Source organism: Struthio camelus, chromosome 25 (assembly GCF_040807025.1).
Source record: "Struthio camelus isolate bStrCam1 chromosome 25, bStrCam1.hap1, whole genome shotgun sequence".
Taxonomy (NCBI): domain Eukaryota; kingdom Metazoa; phylum Chordata; class Aves; order Struthioniformes; family Struthionidae; genus Struthio; species Struthio camelus.
Window position 1 is genome coordinate 581,237 of NC_090966.1, and position 15,738 is coordinate 596,974.

Consider the following 15,738-nt stretch of genomic DNA (forward strand, 5'->3'; position numbering starts at 1 on the left):
AGAAAAAGAAAAATTCAGTTGCCACTCCAGCTGCACCTAGGAGCTTTGACAGCTGATGTTGCTTTGTCTGTGTCACATGAGTGATCCTGGTCAAAACACTCTGATGCATGGCTGAGTGGCAATTGTGAAAGTGGTGAATCAGTTTTGTTTAATAAAAATACCACCTTCCTTTTATTCCCCCTCCTGACCTAACCCCATTTTCCCAGAAGTATGCAGTGGGGGAGGCTGGAAGGGAAGCAGATGCAGGAGGAGAAGGAAGGGTTTACTGCCCTACATTATTATTTTTTTTTTTTGGCATGAGCACACTCCTGCACCCCATTTAAACCAGGACATGCTTGCAAGCCCTCTGGCTTTGGCATTTGCTAGGGAAAAGCAGCTCCCAGTCCAGCTTGAACAGGAAGCAGTTTTCACAGCAGCAAAGCATGAATGCAGCAGCCAGCTTGTTCCCAGAGCCAAAGCAGAGGCTGCTCAACCTCACAGGACCTGAGAACCAGAATAGCAGCAGGCCCAGGGTTCTCAAAGCCTGATTTCTACAGCAGTGGCTCCTCTGGATGAGGTTGGAAGGCACACTGTAACTGCAGTTCTTCCTCCCCCCCCCCCCCCCCCAAGTGCTTCTAGGAAAATAGAGCCGCTCAGGGAGTACAGAAGTCTTTCCATGCTTTATTGGCCTCGTGAAACACAGTGAGCAGAGCTTGGCAGTCAGCTGGCACAGGAGCCCATGTGGACAGGAAGGCCTTGGTCCAGCACAGGGACAGGGTGGAAGCCCCAACCCCAGAGCTCACCCACCAGAGGCAAGTCCTGGGGTCTGGGCCTACAGTGGGACAGCCAGCCAGGTCCTGGCAGAGGAGGGAACTGGGCCATACCTCTGCTCTCAGCAGTGTCCTGCTAGCTCTCTTGGGACTGGAGAAGGCCTTGTCTGTCCCCCTGCTGGGGGAGCACAGCCACCACAGCACTGGTTTCCACCTTTCCTGTGGCCGTGACAGCCCTGCACACGTATCGCCCCGCATCCTTTGGCGTGAGCTCCAAGATGGTGAGGCTGCAGCACCCATCAGGCCCACACTTGATGCGGACACGGGGACTGTCCTTGAGGGGAGTGCAATCCTGGAGCCAGGTGACCTCCAGGGCAGGGACACCTGCAGAGAGGTAACAGAGGGAAGAGCAGTTGCATTGAAGCAGGGGTGTGGCTCACTCCCCTACAGTGGGTGCAGAAGCCAACCCCAGGGCACTTCCAGCTCTGCAGGACATGTAGCCTCTGTGATTGCACAGTTACTGGTGCCGCACACAGCTTGGGGCTTCTTACTGGCCCGAGCTGTAGCTGGTACTGCACTCCGCTGTGGGAGGGGCTGGCAAGACTCACCTTCAATGCGGCACTGGAGACAAATGCTCCCACCTTCCGCCGCCTCTTGGTCTGTCAACGGCTTTGAGAAGCTGGGGCCCTGCTGGGGCAGAAGTGCAAAGGCTTGGTCCTCTTCCAGGCTGCAGCACAGGTCTATAGATGGACAGACAGACAAGCGAATGAGGCACCAGCTGTGTTCAAACCTCCCTCCTCCACCTGAGGGATAGGTCCAGATCACAGCAACCCAGGGGGTGTTATCAAATCACCTCCCCAGGGACTGGGAGAGACCAGCAGGGAGGAGAGGCTGCCGAGGCAGCACAGAGCACTGCTGAGCTGGACACATGCACGAAGGCTCTAACAGAGGCTGCCTCTCCAGGATGAGGATGCAGAGGACTTTGGGGCACTAAAGTTGGGCACAGAGCAGAAGTGCCTAGCTGGGCACATGCCCATACAGGGCCTAAGTGTTTGGTGGCACTGGGGCAGGTCAGATTCAAGGTGGAGGATACTGCCAGGGAGTGGCAGAGAGCAGGTGGGGTGCATCAGGGTCAATGCTTGCAGGGGCAATCACCTTCTTCATCCTGGGTGTCCAATGCTTTCCTGTCCAGGTTTTGGGAGCGCAGGGTCAGTCTGTTGAGAGCCAGCAGGGCTTTTCCTGTTTTCTGGAGTGAAGGGAAGGAGCACTGTGTCTCAGCGAAGAAATCCCCAGCCCGACATCCTCAGCTCCCTACCCCAGACACATCCTTCCTGTATACCTGCCACTTGCGACGAGTCAGGAACTGCTTAATCCTCTCCTTTGACAGCACCTTTGTGCTGCTGGGTGCTGGCTGCTGCAACCAGGAGTGCAACAGAGCCTCTTTGCTGGAGAGCCGGCACCTGGAGGCAAACAGCAGTTCAGGGTGCTCCATTGTGTTCAAGCCCTTGGAGGCTGACACAGCCCCAGAGAACAGCTCTGGGCACAGGTGTGCAGCCTGCAGGGGCCATTCAGGCACTGCATTCAGCATGGCAGGGCACACTGGCCCCAGGGTTGGCCTTCCCCTCCCCAAAACCTAGCTCAGCTCCATCTCTAACCACAGGGATATGTCCCACACTCAGTCCCCAGGTCCTACCGGGCATCCTTCTGCAGCAGCTGGCTGATGAAGTCTTTGGCCTGCTGGGAGATCTCTGAGAAGGTCTCTTCCTCAAATTCCCACTGGGCAGCTGTGATGTTGCTCAGCGTCTCCATGTCATTTTCCCCCTGGAAGGGGGACTCACCACTCAACCTGAAGAAGCAGTACCAGACGTCAGTGGTGGCTCAGCCCTCTCCACCCCAACTGCTGTCCACAGAAAGCCACTCACAGGATATAGCAGATTACACCAATGCTCCACATGTCTGTGGTGAACCCCACAGGCTCAAAGGAGACCACTTCTGGAGCCATAAACTCAGGGGTCCCATGCAGCACCTTCACAGGGTTGTCTGGAGCTGCAGAGAAGACAGAGACTAGGGCAGGTCTACAGAGGTCCCTCCCCAGCTGGGCTCTCCCTGAGGCAGCCCAGCTCGACCCCAGCAGCCCACGTGCCTTGGCCACGCTGCCAGCCACTGGCACCTGCCTTGCCAGCTCTGCCTGGGCCAGGGGGAGACGAAACCCTGGTGTCCAGGTGGAACTGCCCCCCCTCCTCCCAGTGTCCACTGCAGGTCTTGGTGCTCTCCTAGGAGATCTCTGGTGCTGAGCACTCACAGAGCTGGGCCCAGGGACTCTGGACTGCCCACATCAGAGGAGGGGCTGGCAACAGATTTTCCTGGCGAATCTTATGATCACTGGGAAGGGCCCTGATCCAGTGCCACAGGGCTGCACACCCTAGAGGCACATGCAGGAGGATGCAGGAAGCACCTAAGTCTCTGCTAATCTTGCTGGATTGGGCCCTGCGGCAGGTCTGTGATGGCAGCAGTCCCTGCCCCCGTCGCCCAGGTATTTCCCCGCACTCACCCAGTTTCCGTGCCAGACCAAAGTCGATGATCTTGAGCCAGTGGCTGCTCGGGCTGACGCAGACAATGTTCTCAGGTTTGAGGTCCAGGTGGACGATGGCCTGGCTGTGCATGTACTGGAGCCCCTCCAGGATCTGCCGCACGTACTGGATGCTGCTGGGCTCCGTGTGCTCAAAGTCGTCATCCACGATCCGTTCAAAGAGCTCCCCGCCCGCGATGCTGGGGGAGCAGACAGGACTGGGTCAAGATCTTGGGGTCTCCACAGGGGTCTGCTAGCCCCCAGGGAGGGGAAATGCCATGGGAGAGCCCTGCAGGTTGCACTCTGGGTACATCTTGGAGAGCTTGTGTCCCCCAGGGTCTGCTGACTCCTGATCTATGTTACCTCCCCAAGCCAGGGCCCCAGGTGCAGAGACCTCTTCCCACCTTAGATGCTCTTCTTGGTTACACCCAGCACCCAGAGCAGGGCCCAGAGGAGGCTCTGCTGACCCCACACTCAGCTTTCTCCCCTACTCACTACTCCATCACCATCACCAGCTCCTCAGGGCTCTGGAAGGCAGCGAGACACTGCACGAGGCGTGGATGATGCAGCAGGTTCATGAGCTCCACCTCTGCCCGAGCCGCCTGCCTCTCTTTGGGCATCCGTGTCCGGAAATACTTCCCAGCCCGGATCTTCCCGGTGGCCTTTTCCTGCAGCCTGTACACCATCCCAAACTTCCCCCTGGGACAGAACAAGCACAAGGGATGGGGGAGCTGTCGCAACTGCCCTGCATCCTGCCTGGTGTTAGAGCTGGCCTGGGAGCCCTGCCCCATGGAGCCCAGCACTGCCATCTCAGGGCAAAAGGAGATGCAGGGACCCCAACTTACTCTCCAAGCTTCTCCAGCTGGGTATACACATCCGAAGCCTTCTCCTGGCTGTTGATGGTAACATCACAGTATTCAAAAGCCTCCTCACCTGCTGGGAAAGAGAGGGGCAGCCTGGGCACAGGTCCTGCAGGGAGCTGAGCCCAAGCCACACACAGCTGAAACCAGCTGCCTTTACTTCCCCAGTCCTAGTTTCTCTACTCCTCCAGTATATCCATGCCACTTCCTTCGAGTCTCATTGTTCTCCTGCATGCTGTGGCTGGGACTTGGAGGGATGGGGTGCTCCTGCAGCATGTGCCCCCAGAGCGGTCCTGCACCCTGTAGTCACAGTATTTCAGTAGTTTGTGGTGAGAAGTGCCTTTCACAAAGGCTTGAGCTGGCTAAGAGTTCAAGGAAAGGGGCTACAGGGCCCAGGCCAGAGCTTTAAATGGATCAGGACAGGAGATCAGCACCAAGTTGGAAGTTCAACTAGCAGAAGGGTCCTGATATGTGTGCTGCATCCATCCTGGGGCAGACCAGGGGCTCAGCTGTACCTTCCGTCTGGGACATCATGGTGCTGCTGGCTCCTTGCTGGGTGCTGGGCCAGGGATGACAGCCAGGACAGCAGGATGTGACCTTGGGATCTCAGCAGCCAGGAGACTCCCAGTGTAACTGCTCCACCTGCTCCCTGGGCTCTGCAAAGGGAAGACACAAGGACAAGCATGCGGTGCCAGACTTGTAAGAGCTGCACAGCCCTGGAGCGGTCTTGGCCTTTTGTCACATCCTGAGACACCAGCCGTGCCATGACACAGCTGGGATGTTGGTGCCAGGCCAGTGGCATTGCCTGCTCAGTGCATCCCTAGGCTTTGCTGGCTCCGGCTCTGCACCTCAGCCACAGCTCCTGCAGAGGTCCATGCTTTCTCTGTGCCTCCACCACAGAGGCAGGAGACCATGAGCACCTTCCTCCACCAACCTCACTTGACCTCCCCATGCTGCAAACGGTGACATCTTGATGGACCCCAAGAGACCTAGTAGATACACTGGGCCAAGTCCTCACAGTCTGCAGAAGCAGGAAGCGAGTTTAAAGCAGCCCTTTCCCCTCAGATAGGAAAAAGTCTCTTTCCAGGAGCAGTACCTCCTCTGGCTAAAAGCCACAGCCTTCCTCATGCCTCTTCTTGTATCAGCCAGGAAATCCCCAGAAAAAGCTGTATTTCTAGGGCAAAAGAGCCCTAGAAAGAGTCCTCACACACAGCCCCTCCCCAATGTGTCCTCGAGAAGCAGGGAGAGGTCAGAGCACAGAGCAGCGATGCCCAAGGGTGCTAGGCAGAGGAGCCCAAGTGCCAAGCCACAGTGCTGATCTGCTGCCATCCAGTCCTGTCCCAGGCCACCAGCAGGTCACAGGTCCCTGATCCTTTGCGTCCTGCCAGGCCACTACTTAGATGCCAGAGTCCTGAGTGAGCTGGGGAGGAAAGGGAGACACTGACATAGGGGATCCCTGCAGACACGTGGCCCAGATGAGGACTCCTCTCAGACTGAGAGCCTGTCTGGTGACAGGGATGCAGCCAGGAGCATCTCTTCTGCACCAGAGCAGCAGTGCAAGAAAGAGCCCTCACTCTCTCCTCTCTTTCTTCTCCAGGGGCAATGGAGCATTTCCCCTTGTTCCTTTTCCAGGCACAGGGATAAACATCTCCCGGCACAGACATCACACAACCTCCACGGCCTTCCCTGAGCCACTGCCCATCACCACAGGCCGGGTCCCAACCACCCAACACCCTCTTGGGCACCACCCAGGGTCTGAACAGGGGCTTTGGGTCTGCAATAGGCAGGTTTCAGCTGGAGATACAGCCCAGCCAAAAGCACACAGGGCTCTGCAGAGGCCTGACCCACCTCATTACACAGCCCAGGAAGGCAGTGGCGGCAGCAGCAGCAAAGCTCTCAACCCTACCCAGGCAGAGCCCCTATCACCCTTTCAATACAGACCTCAGAGCTGCTTAGAAGCTAAACTCAGGCTCTGTACGGACACCTCCACTTTTGTGCTCCCGGCCAGCCACAGGTGGCACAGCCCCACCTCCTCTTCCCCACCCTTGGGTGGATACCCACGACGCTGCCGACTACCTCGAACTGCTTCCCTATTTCCAGCTCCACCTGCGTCCCGCCAGAGCCATTGCTCTCCCAGCAAACCCTGCCTCGGCCCTGGCTGCCCCCGCTGTCCTGCGGCGAGCTCTGCCTTGTGCTGGGCACGGGGAGACGAAGGGGTTTGCAACAGAGCTAGGATGAACGGGAAAGCGAGGTTGCAAACCTCCCACCCCCTCTGAGCCCAGGTGTGGCCCTTTGGGGCCAAAACTCCGGGTGCCGGCGTTTGGCAGCATCCTCTCCACCAGCTCCAGGGTTTTCCAGCCTCTCCCGGGCTGGCCCCAAGGCCTCGGGAACAGGCGGTGCCCAAGTGAGCGGGACAACTGGGCTCTGCAGCCAGGCTAGCACTGAGCACATGTTGCTGTGCCTCAGTTTCCCCACTTTCAACCAGAAATGCCCAGGATTTCCCCCAAAGGGGCCTCCAGACCCGCGCGGCTGGGGCAGAGGTTGCACAGCAGGGCCCATCCCGCCCGTGGCCCCCGGCCGGCCCCGTTTCGCAGCCCCTGCGGAGCCCAGGCCGTTGTTACCTGCGGGCGCCGGCACGGGGTCGCAGCGCTCGCCCCGAGGCTGGGGACGGCTGGGCTGGCCCAGAGCTCGCCGGGCGCAGTTGGGGCCGAGGTGACCTGGGACTTTGCCGGCGCAGGGAGACGCGCGGCCGCCGCTCCCGCCGCTCAGCCCAAAGTCCAGGGCTGCCGGCCCTGCCCCGGCTCCGCGGCATGGCACTGAGGGCCACCAGCGGCCGCGGGGACAGCGGCGGCTCCGCTCGGTGACGCGCGCAGCCAGCTCGGCCGGGCCCCGCCGGGATATCGACCGTGCGTGGAGGACGTGGGCGATGGCCGGCTCGGGGACGGCCCAGCCTCCGCGCTGCCGGAGACCCGCGCGCCGCCGCTCTGTCCCGCCAGAGCCAGCCCAGGGCCCGGTCGGCACGGGGACAGGGCCCCAGGGCCACGCTGCCCCCGGCCCCTGGGCCTGGCCCTCATCCCAGCTCCGGTGGCGGTTGTCACCAGCCCACCGCGGGGGGCTCTCATCGCCTGCCGGCGCAGGGCCAGAGAGGGAAGACGCGGGCCGTGCCAGCAGCCGCCCCGGCACCCCCGCAGCCCCCCCCGCGCCGCGCTCCCGCCACCAGCCGCGCAGGAAGCGGGCGGCTGCCACCACCAAGGCCAGTTTCTTGTGGGGTGGGTTTTTTGTTTGTTTGTTTGTTTTTTCCAGGTGGTTGGTAAAGCTAATGGAGAGCTGTGGGCCAAGAACAGGTCTCTGCAGGAGCGAGCGGGGAACGCCCTGCAGGAGAACGCGGCCGTCCCCCCCACCGCATCGAGCCCTTGGTTTTGTTAAGCTCAGATTTTGCTGAACACTCTTTAAATCAGAATACTCAGGGGGAAAAAAAAAAAACTTCCAGCTTGCAAACCCCTTCATTATTAATACAAGTTATCAGCGGTATCTCTGATCTCCCTGAAAGCTCATAAAAGACCCTGTTTGCTTGACATTGCACTGTCTTGGTGGCACTTCTGATGCTTGCAGCCTTTAATTCCTCTGTGACCGGAGCACAGCTCAGCCTGCCGGGACCCGCCGAGGACGACTGGGCGATGTCGCTGTTCCTTAAGCACTGAAACAGATTTAGCCTTGACTCCCAAATGCCGTCGGCATCGCTTGGCTTACATTTTTCCTCTCCTTTGTGCTTATTCACTTTCAGGTTTGGGAAAGCAGCCCACCTGCAACATGAGGCAGCACGGCACTGGCCAGGGCCGTACCTTGTTTGCACTTCATAAAAGTAATTAGATCATTATCGCTTGCACCCAGGCAACCATTAATTCCTGCTTCTCTGATCAATTTGTCTCCATCTGCCAGGAGGAGCCACAGCAGAGACTCGCCTGAACCGAAGCGCTGGAGAAAAACGTTGGCTGCAGGATTTGGGAACCCCAGGGGGAGTTTTGTTGGTGGCAACCTGAAACCTCCAGGTTTTTTTTCTAGGTTAAACCCCCCCCACACCCCTGCTGGGGCAAATACAGCTCTTGCTGGGTGTCCAAAGCCTTGCCAGCCCCTTCCCTCCGTGGTGTGCTACGTGCACGGAGCTGCGCGAGGCTGAACGAAGCCCAGCAAGGCTCAGCCCCCTGCCCGCTCCGCGAGGGAAGGAAGCGGCCGGGGGCAGCGATGCTGGGCGAAGCCAGCAGCCTGCGGAGGGTCCCGGCACAGCCCGCGCCATCCGGCCCCTCTTGCCGGGCCGGGGAGCGCTGCAGCCCCTCACCGCCTGGCTCGGCTCGCCCGGGCACACCCAGCCCCGTGCCGGAGGGGCGAGATGCTCAGGATGCCCCTTGCTGGGGGAGCCTGCTCCCAGCCTTCAGGCTGGTCTGACTTTTGCAAACCGGGAGCTCAAAGGCAGATTGGGGGCAAGCCGTGGCACTGAGCAGTGCCGGGCACAGGGCGACTCGCTGGGGGCAAAGACAGGGGAAACCCGCTCTCGCCGGGGTGGAGAGTGCCTTGCTCGGCCCGCGCCAATCCTGACTCCCAGCTGCGCTCCCAGCGGGCAGACAGGCCCCGACAGTGCGGTGACGGGCTCCCAGCCCTGCTGCCATCCAGCGTGGTCACCCCGCTGCCACCCCCAGGGGTCTCTTGCAAGGGGACAGCCCCGCAGTGGGGGCAGCAGGGGGAGCAGGGCCTGGATGAGGACATAGCGGGGTTGGGGTCTGCAGGGAGAAGGGAGGGATTGCCCGGTCGCCCTGGGGCTCCCGTCCTGCGCCAAGACGCAGCCCCAGCCTCTGGAACGGCCTCTGGACCTGGCACAGCCCTGCAAGCACTGCTCCCTCTGCAGGGCTGGCCCCGAACCCAGCCCATGCCCCGGGTCCCACCACAGGGATGTTCTCGAGCCTGGCCCCGTGTCCCTGGTCCCACCATGGGGACATCCCCGAGCCTGGCCCATGCTGCTGGTCCCACCAAGAGGACGTCCCTGAGCCCAGCCCCCTATCCGTGGTCCCACCACGGGGACGTCCCTGAGCTTGGCCCATGCCCCTGCTCCCGTGCAGGACGCCGACCTGGTTGTATCCTTGCGCCGCTGTGCCGCGAAGGCGCTGCAGAGGCCAGGGTGCTGCGCGTGGGGTCGGGGCGCACAGCCTGCGCGGGCGCCTCGGGAAGCTCCCTGCGAACCGGCCTCCGGGAGGGCGGCGGAGCCACGAGCACCCTGAAATCTGGGAGCAGCAGGGCTGCCCCAAGGCAGAAAGCTCACCAGCAAGGCTGGCCAAGGGCTAAAGCTCGACAGACGTGCCCGCGGGGTCCCTCGTGCCGGGGTGGTGATGAGCTGCCCGTGTTTCAGGCCGGGAATGACCCGCTTCCTCGCCACCCCCCTCGGGCTGGCCCTCGCTGCTTCTACGGCACCCAGCAGCGGCGAAAACGACACCGGAATAACGCAGCGCTGACAGGCATTGCCACAGAGTGCAGCTGCACAGAGCTCTGCACCCGTCACTTAGAGGCGAGCGAGTGAGTTTTCAGCTTTTGGAGAAAGGCCGCCTGGGGCGAGAGGCTGTGGTGGGAAACAAGGCATGTGCCCTGCTTTTTGGGGAACGGTACGACACCCTGACTCGTGCGGGGGGTGGGGGGACCTGCCAGCTCCCTACATTGTGCCTGCGTGAATACAATAAACCACCCAGAATAAACGGCACCTGCTGGGACGCTGACCTCCAAGGGGCAGCTTTCCGGGGCTGCCGGGCTGTGCAGCGTCGGCGCGGAGCAGGACGGGCAGCCAGGCGACCGGCGCGGGTTTGTCACCTGGGCTTTCGCTCCCGCCACCACTGAGCACAAACGCGGCGAATGTTTCCCAGGCCGATGGCTGGCGTTGGGCTGCCGGTGACCCGGCGGAGGGGTCCCGCTTGATGTGGGTGTTTCCAGCCTCATCCGGAGGGACCGGCGTCTTTCGTTGGTCCCTTGCCCGGCGGGCGGCTTTGGGCAGGAGGAAAATGAGCAGTTTTACGGATTAAATAAAGAATTTGATCAAGATGCCCTATTTGGGGACACATAGGGGCACACGGGGATGCATGGGGCACACAGAGGGCAGGGGACACCTCGGGGAAGCAGAGGACATGGGGACAGAGGGGGACACAGGAGTCACGGGAGGCACTGGGGACACGGGGAAACACGGGGACATATGAGGGCGCACTGGGGCCAGGGGACGCAGGGCTCACGGGGGACCTGGGGCGACATGGAGGGGTGGAGGGGACACGAGGACACTTGGGAGACACCTGGGGGGCACCAGGGCCCCCGTGGGGGCCTGGCCGAGGTGGCCGGCGGCGGGGCCTCGAGGTGGGTGGGGCTACAGCCACAGGCGGGGCGAATGGGGCGTGGTCACGTGGGATGGGGCGGGGCCTGGTACGCTTTAGTGTGGGCGGGCCACACCCTCGTGCAACGGCTGGGGGCGGGGCCAGGCCCCTCGGGAAAGGCTGTGGGCGGGGCCAAGCTCCCCCGCGCGCGGCTGGTGGGCGGGGCCAGGCCAGCGCTCCGGGGTGTGGGCGGGGCCTGCCCTGGCCCGGCTCCGCTCCCCGGTTGGCGCTGGCGCCGCCGGAGGCGGCACGTGCGGGGGCCGGTTTGGGGGGCGCGAGGGCGCTGCAGGGGCGGGCTGCAGAGCTGGGGCGCAGCCTGAGCTCCCTTCGCCCCTCCTCTGCCCCAGCCCCGTCGGGTTTGGCTCCGGCTCGGGCCTGTCCCAGCGCGCAGGTCCCGGCCCCATCCGGGCGAAGCGGCAGCGGAAACGGGGCTTACCAAATCCTTGTTCTTTATTGACAGCAGCAATAAAACTGATCCTCCGGGGAGCAGCCTGCCCCCGAAAAGCCCCCTGGCTGCACTAAGCCAGATGTTTGCACGTGCAGCACAGCTGGATTGGGGCAAGGCCCCGGGCTGGTGAAAGCCTGGTGCCAGCACGCTGCCGGAGCTGGAGGCACCGGCCTCACCGAGCCCCAGTGCCGCTTTCCCACGAGCACTCTCCGGAGAGCCCGGCCAGATGCTCAGGCGTGGGAAGGAGATGCCTCCAGGTCGCCGGTTCAAATCCGGCCCCTGGCGCTTCTTCCCTCTCCAAAGGCTGCCTTGGAGGAATGGTGCGAGCGCGACCGGGGCTGCCCACCACCGTCGCTCACATCCTTTGGCAGCCGGCAAAAGCAGGCAGCAGTGGGGGAGCAGCGTGGCGGTGCCAGCCCAGCCCAGGCGCCGCCCTTGGCCGTCTGCGCCCCTGAGCAGGCCATCTCAGCTCGTTCCCAGGCTTAAATGCAACAGACGTTGCAGGACCATCTCATGAACTTCAGTCTGTCCAGGGGGGAGGTAGCTGGGGGTTGAAGTCTCCCTCCAGCTCTGCAAGATCAGGGTCATGCAGACAACATGCAATGCCCCCAAGATACTGGTACGTGGGGGAGCAAGGGGGAATTTTCCTAGCCCCAAACTGGCTCCCCTAGGAAAAGCAGAATTATCTGCTAGCAAATAGTTAAAAGACAGACACAAAGAGGGTATCAGAAAAGCTCCCTTGCTTCACACTGGCCAAGGACCTGGCTGCGACTGTTAAAACTGGGCACATAAAAACCACCAACCATTGAGTTGTCGGACCCAGCAGATGCTTTGAGGCTCTGAGCTGCCAAACTGCCTGGCGAAAACACAGCCGGGCCCTTCCCCACAGCCCTGTGGTTAGGCTCTGCTTTCGCTGCTATCTGCGTCTCCATCTCCTTCCCACGAGGCGCGGAAAGGGATGCGGCGCCGAGGCTGGGGGCCACGAACGGCGGGAGGAACCATGGCGGGCGAGATGCCGCGGGGCACGCAGGGCTGGCTCCACACAGCCTCTGCCCCCAGGAACAAAAAGGCATCTGGCTGGTCACAGTCTGCTGCAGAAACCCCTGCCGCAAGGCAAAAAGCAAGTTCAGGAGGCACCCAAATATATGCAAGAAAAATCAGTCCGGAGCTATGAAACATAAACCCCTGCTTTTACGCCTTGAGCACCCAGCACCAGCTGGGGTACCATCTACTCCTGGGGTAGATGGACATTGAGCTCACTCCAGTCCTGGAAAAGCAAAGGAGACGAGTACAGGACTGACAGCACTTTCATACTGCTTGGAGCAAACGTGCAAGAAGAGCTTTGCCTAAAATCCTTATGTTATAGCAACTTTAGGGACTGAAAGGAGACTTGAGCTGTGTCTCGCCTGAGCTGGCTTTGAATTTTAACTTTTTCAGTGCATGGCCCCAAATTCTCCTCCGCAGGAGGACGCTGGAGGCGGCAGACCCGCTGCCCGTGGCGAGTCCCCGAAGCCTGCACACTCACTTCACGCCTGCCTCCTGCAATGTAAAGCAGCCCCCAGCTGGCAGGACACTTTCCTGGACGCTTTTAGCTAGCAAAAGCCTTTAAAATCAGACCCAAACCCAGACAAGCCTAAAGAAGTTTGCAACCCAAGATTAAAACAGTAATATGGGGGGCGATGCATGGCTCAGGCATATGCACCGAGCTTGCACGGGACTCAGGAGCAGCTTTGCAGGCCTCCAGCCGTGAATGGTCACACTACAAAGGTTGCCAGCTAATAAAAGCCAAGCGCAGCATCCAGGAAAGCCCCCTCTGTTTACTGGAGGGGCTTCTCTGCTCCAAGCAGTTGCTCTGATCACAAGGGCCAAAGATAATCCCATGGAGCAACGGCCACCTCGGAGAGTCTCTCTGTCTCTCACTGTCCCTCCCGCCCTTAGCGCACCGCATAGAGAGCGACTGAGGGATGGGAGCTCTGCTTTGGTTGAGTCAGCAGACGTGTGTGCAAGCAGCTTAGCTGTGCCGGGCTGGCTCGTGGGCTTAAAGATACACGTGCTCTGAATGCCCTGCGAGGTCTTGGTTATCGGCACGTCAGGCCATTCCCAACGGTCCTGTAAATCGCAAAGCCTCCTCGACCCACGTTCTGCTCCGAGCAACAGCAGGCTCCAGGTAGCACCCTAAACCTGAAGGAAAGATGACCCTGGGGAAGAAAAGGCAGGTAGGGTCTCACCGTGACCTGTCCTTGGGTCCAAGGTGGCTGTCACCAGCAGGCCTCCACCTGGACTGACTTCCCCAGGGGAGAAGCCTGGTGCGTGGCAAACTCGGCTTGGTTGGGCAACGCAAGGACATGCTTTGGGGCTCAACCTTGACCTGGCTACAGGTGCAAGCAAGGTGAGACCAATGAGACACCCAGGGAATCAAGCGTCATCTGCACTAGTTTGGGGCTCTGGGCTGGTGTTCTTGAGTTGCCACTGCCCTAGCTGCCAAACTCATCCTCCCCACACAAAACTTCCCAAAAGAAGGGGGCCCTCAGGCTTGTAGGGATGGACTGGCATGAGGGAGGGCACCCAACCGCTTAAATCAGCTCAAAGTGTGCAGAGGAGAGGTGAAGAGCGGCTGTGACCACGTCAGGGTGTCCCAGGGGATCCGTGGACCTGCCTCTGTCGTGTCTCCTGTAAAGATCCCAACCAGGTTCCCAGATTTTAATGGGAGGACAAAACCCTCTCGAGGACGCGCTGCAGCCCTCCGCAAGGGACCGTGTGGTTTTGCAGGGGCCATGGGCTGCGCCTTGGCGAATGTCTCGGCCCAAGCTGGGAGGCTGGAGGCTCTGTGTCATGCTTCGCCTCCTGGCTGAGCACGCTGTTGGGTTTTCTCCCGTGCTCGCTCCTGCCCTGGCACAGCGTCAGGCCATCGCCACCACCCCGCTGCAGACCAGGGCAAGCCCAGGCCTCTTGCTGGCTGCCGGCCTCATTGCAGCTCCCAGTTCGCGCAGGGCTGGGCTGTCTTGGCCCCCGGTCAGATATTCAGGTGGGCCTGGCGCTGCCCCTGACGCCGTGGTGCCCAACGCTCGGCCCCGCAGGACGCCGCAACATGGGAACAAAGGCACAGTCGCGCCAACAAAACGTTTCTCTCTCACTTACGGCACACCTTTGTCTAACACAGCCCCAAGGAGACACCACCAAAAGCCAAGGGCAATATTGCCTCGTTGATCAGAGAGATTTTAATTCGCAAGGAACCAGTTAAAGCATCCTCCTCTAAATCGTTCCCCCGAATGCTGGGAACGGCAGCAGAGAGAGGTGTTCTGCAGGAGCTCGAGGAAGGCAACGGACGCACCACTTCGTTCAGTCCCTCCCCTTACAATTTTTTTTTTTTTACTTATTTTTGATACACTGGTAGACTACCTTGGGAGGAAAGTTGGAATTGCTGAAATTAAAGCCTGTGACTGTGACTTTACAGTTTATTAGCTCACCAAGAAAAAAACAAAAACCAAAAAAACCCCAACTCTCTCATTTTTAATAGCAGAATTTGATTCGAAAAGCTTTAACGCACTTCCCAGCCCTAGTCCCCACTTGTTCACCACCCATTCCCTGTCCCTCCCCGAGTTAGACACGGCCCCAACTTGAGGCCTGAGCCCAGCCTCCTCCACACTTCACCCCAGTAAGTCCAAGGCTCCTGCCTTCCTGCGGAGGCTTTTTGGCCGTTTATGCGGTGCTGGTGCGTCCTCATCCCCAAAAGACACGTTCGGCTGTTACATGCTTGCTAGATTTAAAACCTGGGACGCTGAGAGCTTCGATTTTGTAATAACCACAGAGCAATGAGCAAAGCCCTCTGTGAGGAGTGTTACCAGTGCGAGCGGCAAGACCAGAGGCTTGGGGCAAAATCTGAGAGGAAAACACCAGGAAAAGCCCCCAAACTTGGCTCTGTAGCTCGCTCCTTCCCTTGAGAACCAAGATGGAGCCTACGTTCACCCTGGGAGCAGCAGCAGGCACAACAGGAATCAGACGTTGTTTGGGGCAAGAGTCACGATCTCCCACACAGCGTCAGCTCTGCTACACGCAGCCGGCCCTCAACCGACCAGCTGAAAAGGATCCTTCTTGCAACTGCGGCACTTACGCACGGCCAGTTCGGATTTTCTTGCAGCAGGCAGGCGACGTTAAAGGGTTAAGCGCCAGGCGGCTGCAGCAGGAGGCAGGGTCGAAGGGCCCGCGAGGGATCCCCGACGTGCGCCGCTTCAGGCAGCCTGGACCGAGCGGCACCGGGATTTCCGTGCTCCCGTTACCGACAAAAGTCCCTTCCCGACGCCGCCGAAAGCCTGACCCCGAAACGGAGGCGCCTCCCTCCCCGCCCGCTCCCGGCCAGGGCCGCGCCCGCGCCCGCAGCCCGAGCCGCCCTGCTCGGCCGCTCCCGGAGCGTGCGGAGGGCGGCGGCGGGCGGCGCTACAGGCCCCGCGCCGGCGGCCAGGCCCCAGCCGGACGCGGCGCTCGGCCGCGCCCGTCGCCATGGCAACGCTGCCGCGCCCCGCGCGGCGCTCCCCGGGAGGGGCCGCCCAGCATCATGGGACTGCGAGTCTCCAGCCGCTTCTTGGCCCCGTGCTCCCGCGGCCGAGGACTACACCCCCACAAGCCCCCGCGGCGGCCGCGCTTCTCCCCTTCCCTCCCTAACGAATCGCGCTGCCATTGGCTCCGCTGCGCCGTCAAGCAGCAGCACAGCGGCGCC

General features: G+C 60.9%; 1 protein-coding gene across 4 annotated transcripts; it reads right to left on the reverse strand.

Annotated features, from left to right (window-relative positions):
• Positions 1 to 634: 634 nt before the first annotated feature.
• On the reverse strand, positions 635 to 7,062 carry LOC104150856 (myosin light chain kinase, smooth muscle). Of its 4 annotated transcripts, none has more exons than XM_068919285.1 (11): positions 6,800 to 7,062; positions 4,694 to 4,834; positions 4,164 to 4,251; positions 3,814 to 4,017; positions 3,301 to 3,518; positions 2,672 to 2,795; positions 2,443 to 2,595; positions 2,089 to 2,209; positions 1,905 to 1,995; positions 1,358 to 1,489; positions 635 to 1,133 (listed from the first exon to the last, which is right to left on the reverse strand). In XM_068919285.1, exons 2-11 carry the CDS (start codon positions 4,710 to 4,712, stop codon positions 886 to 888), a joined length of 1,398 nt encoding a protein of 465 aa, XP_068775386.1. In that variant the 5' UTR covers positions 4,713 to 4,834; positions 6,800 to 7,062; the 3' UTR covers positions 635 to 885. The 4 variants fall into 4 exon arrangements, with proteins under 4 accessions (XP_068775386.1, XP_068775385.1, XP_068775387.1 ...); XM_068919284.1 differs by having other exon boundaries at positions 642 to 1,133; positions 4,164 to 4,254; positions 6,800 to 6,996; XM_068919286.1 differs by lacking the exon at positions 3,814 to 4,017 and having other exon boundaries at positions 642 to 1,133; positions 4,164 to 4,254; positions 6,800 to 7,049.
• Positions 7,063 to 15,738: the final 8,676 nt, after the last annotated feature.